Source organism: Lycorma delicatula, chromosome 1 (assembly GCF_047948215.1).
Source record: "Lycorma delicatula isolate Av1 chromosome 1, ASM4794821v1, whole genome shotgun sequence".
Lineage (NCBI taxonomy): Eukaryota > Metazoa > Arthropoda > Insecta > Hemiptera > Fulgoridae > Lycorma > Lycorma delicatula.
In genome coordinates, this window is record NC_134455.1 from 360,018,312 (window position 1) to 360,030,934 (window position 12,623).

The 12,623-nt window shown below is 29.1% G+C and overlaps 1 protein-coding gene across 1 annotated transcript in view; it reads left to right on the plus strand.

Annotated features, from left to right (window-relative positions):
* Positions 1 to 12,623, plus strand: part of LOC142334481 (uncharacterized) — a 266,080-nt gene that overhangs the window by 184,165 nt on the left and 69,292 nt on the right. Inside the window, exons 17-18 of the mRNA XM_075382546.1 lie at positions 4,083 to 4,174; positions 8,852 to 9,012. Coding sequence (XP_075238661.1) covers positions 4,083 to 4,174; positions 8,852 to 9,012 — 253 coding nt within the window. The remainder of the gene's footprint in view (positions 1 to 4,082; positions 4,175 to 8,851; positions 9,013 to 12,623) is intronic.

The following is a 12,623-nucleotide window of genomic DNA, read 5'->3' on the forward strand; positions in this document are numbered from 1 at the left end:
CGTTTCGATGACACTCTGTAAGAACTTAAATTAAAAACAGATGGAAAATAAAGACTGACTGTATCAGATGGAAACTAGAAACTTGTCAAGGGTGTTCTAATTAATAAGTTAATTCTAAGTAGGAATTATATTGATTAAAGAATGTCCCATAAAACTAATATAAGAGAGTTTAACAAGATTTAAGCTATGTTCCCAAATTAATATAAGTTTTCTGAAGCTGTTACGATATAGGCTTGAAATTCAGCTTAGATTACTTTAATATTATATAAAAATTAATTTCTAGTTCTCTTTAAAACCATCACTAATAGGAAGAAGCTGAATTTAAGGTCAATTTTATAGTTTTTGTTTATTTTGCAATCCAATTTTGATGTAGGCTGCAATTTGGCTCTGAAAGTAACACCAACAATATGAAAAAGAAACATAGGACTTTTTAAACGTTTCCTTAAAGGGTGTAACAGATAAGGTAGGACCCTAATTCCTATTTCTATATTAAATAGAAATTAAAAATTTGGCACATACCAGGAAATTTTATAAAAACATCCCTCAGGATTTTCCTTTAAATCATTCTTAATGGGATGAAACTAGATAAGGGTGTTTCATATTTCCAGTTTATATTGTGGTAGTACTAAAAACATTTAACAAAAAGTCAAATTTTTAACATCAAATTCCATTCCAATGTAACAGATAAAATTTTTAATTGACTTAATCGTACTAATTGCACATTAAACAACAGTTAGAAATTCTTTTCTTGAGCTTTAAAGAGTAAAGCATAAAAGAAGGATTTAAAAATTCAGTATTTTATTCATGTGAAGAATGAACACTTAGATTACATATCAGAACAAGTGTCTTCAAGCATCATGCATGTTTTTATGTTAAGTCATTTGCATGTGTTGTTGAATAGCTATGGTTGTTAACATAGTTATTTGTGCTGAAGATGTTGAAGCATTTAAGTTTTACTAGATTCAGGTTAGATTAAATCTGTATTTTAGGCAGAGTAGGCGGCCTCTGCATTTACCTGGTAAGAATTGCAGCAGTTTTTTAAGATAAAAAATGCCTATACAGACTCATTGGTAGAGTTATCACTCTACTACATTCCAATGAAATAACTGCCCTCTCAGCATGTCACTGCAGATGGAGAAACAATATTGATTAATATGATTCATATGGTGTATAGCTAAGTAAGGAAATGGATAATTCTTATGCTGAAGACAGTATAACTAGATTTATCTTCTTCATGATATGATGTATTACTTCCAAGGTAATTAATAAAAATTCACACTTCATTCTCAAGCTCATTTTTGTTTCTTCGTGGTGAAGATTCCAAAACTGTAATATAAACCATACCAAAACTGTCAGTTTCTATTGAGAAGAGAAAATAATTTTAATCTGAAACTCATATTGCCTTTATTTATTAAGAGAAAGCAATAAAAAAGTTTAATTATTAAGAAATTTTTTTGAAGTAAAGACTACTTTTTTACTTGATTAATGCTATTAAAAATCTGTATTGCAGTACCACAATAAGAAAAGTCAATGAAAGTATAATTTTAAATATTATTTTTACAATCCAACTAGGAAAATTATTTTGGCTTATTTTATTTAATTTATGTTTATGAGTTGGTCCATCTTTCGAAGAGATAGTTCCTTTAGACACAATTTCTTCTGGTGAGTCACACGTGTACATTGATACACCAGTTTTTAGATGATGAATATTTCAGGTGAAAGTTAGGAAGATCTAGAATTGAATTTATTTCAATTTAATAGACTGACTAAAAAGTTAGTTAAAGTTGTCAATGAAGAAATCGAAGGTGAGAATTTTGAAAGGTAAAGTTTATTAGTTAAAGAGTTTTTAATAAAATTCTTAAATTAATAATATAGTTTTTTTTTTGAACAAGAGAACTCTCAAATAATTGAAATTTATCTTTTGTATAAAGTGTTATAATGAAAACAACCAGGTTTTATCACCATTTAAAAATACTAGGCATAATCTGAAAAATAAATCAAGGTTTGAAAATTAAAATTCTTTAAAATAATATAGCCTCTTCATTTTACATTGTATTAAGTTCATGGTACTGAAAATTTAAGAAATTATGTTCGTAAGTTTACGAAAAATATTATTTCTATATGTTGTGAAGGATGTTAATGTGCATGATTGTGGTTTGAAATGATGATGTCACAATGGAACTGATCATCTCAGTTTAAGGTAGAATTTCATTATGTTGGAGAGCCAGGTAGAATACTGATGAGGTTTTGAAGACCTGGATTGCCTAACAGGCATTCTGTTTCATATCAAAGAGAAGAAGAGAAAAAAGATATCCAGTGAAGTAGTGGAAGTATGAAAAGGATCTGTAGCCTAAGCCTTACAAGAAGTGATGTAGAATTGTCAATTTGTTTTTTTACTTTGTTGTCACTTTAACTGTATAGAAAGCATGTTTTTCATTGTATTCTTTATTAGATATGATTGTTTTTTGTTTTTTTTATCATTAAAAATTACAAAGTACATTTTCTATTTATATATTGCAAAATGGTATGTACAATGACCAATAATACAAAACTCAATTTTATATCTAGTATTCGTTTGATGATCAGAAATATCCTATACTGGATCTCTAGTTGATGATTTCAATATTATTTTTGTTCCCAAAATGCATATACGATATTTTTATTGTATTTACTACACAACAACCTCCATTATTTACAGAATACTTTCTTTCTTTGAATCTAGTATAGCTCATATATGCATCCAAATGATGTTTACAAACGGCTTGAATATGAGGAAATTGATTGATTATCACTGTATGGATTGACTGGATAGGTTGTGTGAATCATTAGAAGAGTAATAGCATAAATAAACACCTTTAAGGAAGAATTTCATTTTAGATGGAGCATTTAAATTTTTTTATTTATATATATATAAATATATATATATAAACACAAATATATATATTTAGTGAAATGTGTAAAACTTTTCTCAGATTATTTTAAACTATAATAATCAGAGTAACACTTAGCTAATGCAAAATTTCATGTTAACACATATACTGTTTAATTCTGATTATAAAATTATGGATTATAAATTTTATATTCACAACTTACTTTTTAAAAAAAATATTTAAGGTTGTAAAAAACAACTACAGTAAACTTTATTTTAAGGAGAAAATTATAAAAATATTTCTTTTGTCTCAGCTACTCACTCTATGAAAATTCTTCAGACTGCTGCTGGACACCAATTTCTGTGGAACTGTAGTATGTGGCGCTAGTGTCTGAATCAGGCTTTGAAAGAGCTTCATTATTCATTATATATTTGAGGAGTACGGGAGATTTAAAATTGTTAACTTAGGATGTTCTGTTTAATGTATTTTGGATTTCTAAAGTGTTTCTAGTTTGCATCCTTTATGCAAGATTTTCACAAACATGACTATCATGTTGTTATCATGTACAACATGAAAACCTTATGGAAAAACAATAAAGGATCCAAAATAGGTGCACTTCAGCCATTCAAAATATACAAACCTACAAAACCAAATAAAAATAACTTTCTAAATGTACATAACAAGTTAAGTCATACATGTTCTTAAACATATTGTAAACACTCTTATAAAACTAAAATGGATTAAACTATTTTTCAAAGTTTAATCCAACAAACAGCATCACATCCAGCAGTCTCCACCACACTTAGCACTTCCAGTGGCCTTATGTGAAGAATACACAGAGGAGGAAACTTGGGGGACCAAGGGAACATGGGGAAGCTTAACAAAAGAGAAGGGCTAATTCAGATTCAAGTACTTAAGTAAAGTTCCTATAATTTTCATTGATCCTATAATTTTATTGATTGTAATAAATAAAATTTACTACAATCAATATTTAATTAAATGCTATCATATTATCTAACAGATAAGTAGGTTTTTTAAACAGTGTGAGTTTTTTAAGAAACCTGAGCAACCTATTGAAATAATGAATTGTATATGTTTGTTTACTGCAGATGTTCTTTTCATGGATTCTTAATTGTACTGTATTTAGTTTTAAGATACTGATTATTGTTCTTTTTTACTAAAGTAAAATGTAAATCATTATTTTTTTCTTAGATTATGGTCTGAAGAAGAAAGAAGTAGAGTGAAAAAAGGTTTTAAGCTTGATTTATCACCACATGAAGAGAATGCACAAGTTCCAACATCAGGTTAGATTTTTTACACAGTTTTTTGTAAGATAGAAAACTCAACCAACTAAAATATTCATTCTACCACTTCACATTTGCAAACAACTGTGAATGATTTTCTAGCACTTTTAAGTTATTATTTTTAATTTCAGGTTATTGATTACACTGCTGAGTTAGATATTAAATTATTAACTGGAAGAAAATTTAAATTTATTAGATTGTGTTTGCTTATAATTCGTTTTTACTAACCATTCAAAAAGGTTGTGTATATTTTACTTTCCCAAGAAGGTTGTGCTTTTTTTTTCTATGTACTGGTTGCAAGAAAAATGTGTTAATTTTTTTTAAAAGAAATTAAGGATTAAATTTATAATCTTTATATATATATATATGTAGAGTGAATCATGAAGTTCTACCAGGACTTTCATAACCTATTCTACTCGTGAAAATTATGGAAAAAGTTCATATAAACATATTGCCTAAAATGCTTCGTTTGCAAGTTATGGCTAGTGAAATATTTTTCTCGGATTTCAGATACCACAGGGAAGGTCATACTGAAATTTTTAGGATGTAATTAAGGGACAGAATTAGTGGTCCTGCTGATCGAAGAATGCTTGCAGAAGGAGGTTGAACTCTGAGCCACCCAACGTTGCAGGATGCTTAAGCTGTGGGGTCATCAACACAAGATGACATTTAGCCTGGAAAAGATCATGATGATGCTCCTCACAGGCCATTTGGCAGCGAGTCCATGTTTCAATGGCAGACCAGCGTATAAAGTATTTTCAGATTCAAAAGTACCTTGCGGTGTTTCTTGATGAAAAAATGCAATTTTAGAAGCACCTTCAATTTGTCGCAGAAAACCTTCAATGCCTTCTTCGGTGTTTGACTTGTGGTTAATCTGCACCACTCACGCCATAAACCTAATATACATATTACGTATTATTAAGGGCTCAATGCCTAATATTGTTAATGGTAATAGGTGGTTACCATACTGTTTCACGGGAGGCAGTCATGGTGATTGCAGATGTGAAACCGATAGACTTTATTGTGTCTGAGAAGCAGCAGCAGTATGTTGCTAAGAAGTTCAGTGAGTTGACTTCAGATAAAGTTTGAGAAATTGAACAACATGGCAATACCTTGTGGCAGTCGAGATGGGATGAGACAGAGGATGGATGTTATGCGCATGGTCTCTTTCCAAGGGAAAAGAGATTTCTCTTTTGCAGGATGTTGGTTTGCGGGATGCCTCTTGGGTATACCCTAATAAATATGTAATGCAATTTCTTTCCAGTCATGGCGCTTTTAGGAACAGACTGCAGAAATTCATCCTGGTAGACTCTGGGATGTGTCCTCAGTGTGGACAATTGGATGATACCTACCATGTTCTTTATGAGTGCTCGAAGTACGAGTTAATATGCACTGAAATCTTTTTTTTGCTTGATCTTATCGGGTCAGCATTGGGTCTCTGTGTAATCTGGAGGAGCCAGGCCGATTGGGCAATAGTGTGGAGAGTTTTATGGTGTACTTGGTAAAGAAAAGGATTAGTGAGGGGATCTAGAGCTCTGCTTGGATTTCTCTTGTATTCTGTTTTTGTTGATGTTTTGTTTTATAAATTATGTTTTTGTTGTTGTTTTGTCCTTTGGTTTCTTTTGTTTCAATGTTACTGGGTTGTTATTGTTCCGTATAATATTTTTATGTTTCGTGTTATGTGTTAAATTCACTTTTACCTTCTACAGGTAGGTAGTTCAGTTCCTTTGTTTAGTTAAGTCCTTTCAGCCTTACTTAAGACTCAGTAATATGTGTTTTGTTTTGAGTTCATTAAATATTAGTACACTAATGGGAATATCACTTGTAGCATTCACATTTGTGTCATCCTGGCTGAGGTGGACTGGAATATGTCAAAAGTCGAGGTTTCAGAGATGACTTCCAGTAAAGCCCAAAGGGCTAGGAGCGGAAGGGTGGTGGAGGGTGTCTTCCCCTATGGGGGGTCAGGTTCTTATGGTTTGTGACCTGAAAGATCAAATAAAGAAGTTTACAGAGCTGTATATGCAGTAATTTTTTGAGAAGTATGGGGGAAGACCAATGAATTGGTGTAACAAAACCCTGTTTTTTTATGTTTGATAATGAACTTCTAATAATACTAAACAAATGAAATTCTTCTAAAAAAAATGTTAAATTCATGATTGAAATAGATAATAATAGAATTTTAAATTATTTATATATCAATATCGAAATAAATAAGGACAACTAAATTGAAACATCAGTATATAGAAAATGTACACCTAATATTATAACAACTCATAAAAAATCAAATCACCCTTGGTCTCAAAATTAACACATAAACAAACACAAATATGATTAATAGAACAATCAAATGCACGCATAATAAAGAAAGATGATTAATGAAATAAATATCATAAAATATATAGCAGTTGCTATATATGGATATGACACTACTTTAATAATATTTTTATAAAACAACTATCAAAAAACAATAACAAAATAACTACTACCTTATAACCAATACATAATAATAAGACACAAACAGTGAAAAAAAAAAAAACATACGTTGAATATTATTATTAGCGTATTATTATACGCTAATAATATCATTGAAAATATTACTAAAACTTACAGTAAAGTAATATTTAAATCAGCCTACAAACCTAATAACTACATAATAAAATATTTAAAAAACAAAAATAATATTTTTAATAAACAATCTATGTGGAATTTATAAAAATAAATCTAATGATTGTAATGGTATTTATATGACATAATAGATATTATAAAAATATTAAATTAGATTTATCTATTATGGTAACTATATAATAAACAATAAACATTCTATTTTTGATTTTAAAACAAATTTAGAAATATTAGAAACTAATAAATATGACGTAAAATTAAATATATTAGAAAAATCAAAATTGCAACAGATAGCAAGCAGTACTCTAAATTCATATGCAATTTTCATTATTTTAGTATTTTTATTATGCAATAACGAAATTAATTTAATCATGACTGAAGATGTGTGATCCAATGAAAAAATATCATACAAATCAGATTACTGTGAATCTTATTATGCAGATCATAATAAAATATATAAACATTTTCTAAAATGGAGGTAGTAACAGCATCAGAAATAAAAAATAATGAATTCTTAATGTCTTACTTTAGAAAAACTACACACAAATAATGATGAAAATATAACAAATGCACAATTAATCTTTGACAATTATAACTAAATCATAGAAATTATGGACTTAATTATTTATTTAATAATTAATTTTAACTTTAAACCACATTTAAATAAATGTCCACATCATTATTTCTAACCATTACAAAGAGTGCGATACTAACAATTAGTTACATTACATAAGTTGAATAAAATAAATTCTTTCTTTCTAAATTATAAATTTAAAGTTTCTTTTAAATAAACTTACAATATCTGATGTAACATACATTGATTAATATGTATAATTTACTAAATGCGTATTAATACACTATTGAAAATACTAATATTATACAATTTCTAGAATTTATATATATATATATATAAAGAGGTAAGAACACTTTCCATTTTTTTTAAATCATCCCACTGTCTACCATAGCTATATGCCAGGTTGGAACAATAACTGAATAGTAGCTTTAATTTAATTCTACTTCCAGAAGCAAATACTCTAACAAAGATTTGCCTGTTTAACCAGTGTAGTAACCACTGATAAAAAAAAATTGAACAAAATAAATAGCTATAAGGCTGGAGTTTATTTTACAAAGGTTACATCGATGTTATGACTAGCATAGTTCCTCAACTAACATTCTAGAACGAAGATTAAGCAATAATGGATGGCACCTGCCATATAAGTGATTTTAATTTGTAAGGCATCTATAAACTGGTGTGCTGAGTTTTTGCTACACAATGTGATTTGTGGAATAGAGGATATTGTACAGGAGCAGAAGCTAACCGTACAGTCACTATTTCTCATTGTGTCATGTTACAGGAGTAAATAATACTGCAGCATTCATGTAGAACAGAGAGCAGTGTAGAATAATACTATTCCGATTTTCATTTGTTCTGTTGCCAGAGCAGTGACAAAACAGCGGTAGTGTTCTTTTTATGACATCATTAGACTGTCATGATAGAAACAAAAAATTACAAACGGTGATGAATGCCAGTATGATTATAGTTTAAATTAATATGTGTTTTTAAATAATTTACTGAAATGAGAGGAGGAATATTTATTTAAAGCACTACATTTTGGTGAGTGTTCTCTCTTTTTTATTGTATCTGGTAGTTAGCATTTGAATTTTAATAGATGATATAAATATATATATAATTACATTTTGTTGCTGGTCTTACTGCTGGTTTTTTTTTTAGACACATGGAATTAGAATGTAGTAGAAAATTGTTCTGTTTATAAATTATGTCTTTTCATTTAATATATTTTGTTTTTATAGAATATCAAAATTGTTGGATACATTTGTGTTTTGTTTTTATCTATGAGATGATTGTCAAATACTGATTTTGTAAGTTCTTTCAGTAAATAATACATTTTGTCTAAAAAACCTTTTTTACATTTTTTGTAAAAATGTTAAATAACTATTATTTGACTAAGATTGCTTTCAGAATTAATGAGAGTGATGTTAGATATTTTTAATTAGTATTTATTCATTTATTAGTACTTATTTCTCTAATTTCAGGAAATGGTTCACAGCCAAGAGGAACTTGGCCCAAGAAATCTCCTCCAGTTCGAGAAGAGGTTAGAGAAGAGGTTAGAGAAGAAGTTGATACACCAAGACGAATTAAAGCTAGAAGCAGGAGTCCTGTTCAGCCTTCTCAGGGAAAAAGAACTCCTAGTCAGGTATTAGTAACAATTTTTATTTATTAAAATTTAAATACATACTTTTATTTAAAAGATATTATTTATCTTGTTCACAACAATTTCTCTTAGAAATATGAATGATTTTTGTTTAGATAGGTATTCATAAAATTTCTTCAATTCTTTAAAAATTATATGTATATTTTTATTTTAGTGTTGTTGACTACAATAGTTGTTAGTCACTAATTGCATACAATGTACAAACATCCATTCAAAAGAAAACTTTCTCAAATAGTTTGTTACTTTGAATGTAGAGGTTTATTAATCTTATATCAACTGTCAGCATTATATCCATTCTTAATGTCCATTTATTTTAAAGGATGCTTCTTCCTAAAAATGTTTAATTTAATTGAAACTAGTGGAACTTTAGGGGATAAATTCTTAACTATCTTACCTGGAGAAAAAAATCCAATGTGAACACCACATAACTTCCTTATACGCATAGTAAATTACACATACACATTTTTTTCTGCACTTCATTTAACTTATTTTATTTTCAATATGTTCCTCTAATTATTTAATAAAGTGGGCAGGTACACAATTGCTGAAATATTAGTTTCTATCAAATATTTATACAATTATTAATTCAACATTCTTACATGAAATATTAGGATAGAGTAAAAGTGCCTTTATTATTTTTATTATTAGATCAGAAAATGTTAAAACCAGAGAAAGAATAAAAAGGAAGAAAATATTGCAAACAAAAAAAAAAAATAAACGGGAAGAAAATGTTGTAAACAAAGAAAGTATAAAAGATTAAGAGAGTTTGATGAATATAAAGATAGAGAAAATTTAAAAACTATAGAACGTGTACACAAATTAAAATCAGAAGAATTATATCAAACCAAACAGCCATTAAATGACTGGCAACAAAAAACAAATAAAGGAAATGATGATCAACTTCAACTTAGGGAGAATATTGTTCTACAATATAAGAGAAGTAATGAAATATAAGATAAGAAGTTTTTGCTATTTATTAAAGATCGGGAATGTATAACTCAGTGTATATGTTGTTCTTATGAGGGTCTATTTTTCAGTCACACTGTAGTTAACTTTATTCTAGATAAAATTAAACAGATTCCAGAATAAATAAATAAAATTAAAGTAGAAAATCCAAAAAATAGTACGATTCTAAATGATAATTTTCAATTAATATTAAATAATCAGATGTTTCACCAAATCTATTACATATACACATATTTAATAATGCCTATTGAATTACATATGCACCTTTTTTAAATTTACATAAAATTTTATTTCACTAATAACTTCTGATTTTTTTTTCATATATATTTTTTTTTATTGTTATTATTTAATTATTTATTATTGTAAAACCTTTTTTACAATCACAGGTTAATAATTACACAGGTGAACAATGAAAATGTTGTTTGAAAACTAATAACTGATTCTTATAGATTTTTGTGTGCTGGTTTCAGGAAAAATAATCAAAAAATTCTATCACACTCAATTTTTCCAAGAAATTAATTTTTTTAATATTCTCAAAATTGATAATCATTAGCAACCGGATTATATGCATTTGCATATTAAGCCCATTCTCATTGGTTATTGCATATTTTCCTTAAAATCTAGTGATGATGCATATTTTCGCAATATTTACTATATTTTTTTGGTAGGGTGCCTAGTCAATAAATAAAATCTTACGTTGTAGCCAGCCAAACCTATCAGCCGCACGCACTGGTCTTAGAGCAATATTAGCAGCTGTGTGTCTATTGTTTTGGTAGGATAATATTATTATGAGGCCAAGTAAAACAGACTCATGCTAGACAAGGACGGACAATACTGTTCTACGTCGCGCATGGCTACTGCAGCACTCCTTCCACTAAGCAGTTAAATTATGCATGTTGTTGACGCGCTCAATGCATCAGTTTATTTTTTTTATTTATGTTTGCAAAGTTTAATGTGTACCATGGCTCTCGAAAAAAAGTGTCTCTTCGTGGATAGCTGACTATCCTGGAACATTTACATACAAAGGAAATGTTTTATATTGTCGAGTTTATGAAAAATATATTTCATGCACAATAAAGTTTCAAATAGACCAGCATGTCAAGACAAGTCTTCATATCACAGGATTGCAAAAGAAAGACCCACGACAACAATTTACAACAGCAGCAGCAACAACAACATTCAACAGTGGCAAATAGCAGTGATTTCACTTCCATAGGTAAACAAAAAAACCATTTTAGCATGGATTTATGAGAAGCATTGCTTACAAGTAATATTCTGCTTCACAAAGTTACAATCCTACCTTCAAAGATTTTCTGCAAAAATATTGCAGAAATATTACCAGATGAATCAACATTGCATAAAAGTTATATTGACAATCTACCTGCTGTTCTGGAAGAAATACGCAATAAACTCTATATAGCATTATTTGGATTTTTGCTGACAGAACTACCGGCAGTTATGGTCGTTAACATTGCGGCATTAAAACTAGAGAGCCTTCTTCATATTTGGTGGCTTCCAAAGACCTTGAAAAAACAAATCATTCTACGATCGCCAGATTTGTGAATGAAGGTATTAAAAAAATTTTCTGAATCTTCTGCAGATGAAAGAGTGTTTATATTTTTCTCAGATGCTGCTTCGTATATGATCATAGCATCCAAAGCCTTCCAAGTATTTTTTTCCAATTTGATTCATGTGATGTGCTTTGCCCATGGTGTATATTGATTCACTGAAGAAGTACGATCCACGTTTGGGAATGTAAATAAATGTATTTCATCAACAAAGAAAGTGTTTTTTAATGCATCTGCTCACAATAAGGCCTATAAAGAAAAACTGCCAAATGTGCCTTTACCTCCTGAACCAGTATTTATTCGATGGGGAACGTGGATTGAAGCTGTACTGTTTTACAATGAACATTTCGAGGCCATCAAAGGTGTAGTAAATAACTTTGATAGTGCAGAGGCTATGGCAGTTTGTCAGTCTAAGGAAGCATTTAACGATTCTAGTATAAAAAAACAGCTGTTATTAGCACTCATTTTCCCACATGCCTGTGAGTATAAAAAAGCTTGAAACTCCAATTTTGGTGTTGCCTGAATTTATTCAGTTACTGAATAAAATTCACCAAAATGAACTCCGCATTGCCAGAGGTATTCCCGTGTAAACTTAAAGAAAAATTTGAAAATATTTTGAACAATAACCCTGGCTTTGAGCCTTTGTGTCAAATTGATAGTTGTATTAATGGGATGGGTGAACTTTTGCCAGAAACAATAGGTGCTAACATAGCACCCAAATTCAAATACTCCCAGTTACCTCAGTGGATGTGGAGTGATCCTTTTCCACTTATAAAAATATTTTGAGTGATCGAAGACACAATCTTATATCGAACATTTGGAACAGTACCCTGATTGTTTATGTTTACAAAACTAACAAAATGTTAAATAATTGTTAATTATCAAATTTATCGAATTGTTATTCTACTACTTACTAATTGTATGCTGAGTTTGAAATAAAAAAATTTTAATTTACTATTTTTTTGGTACTTAAAGTTGCATATTTTGACTCTTTTCATGCATATTTTAAACATTTTTCATGCATATTTCAAGCTTTTTATGTTGCATAAAATCTGGTCT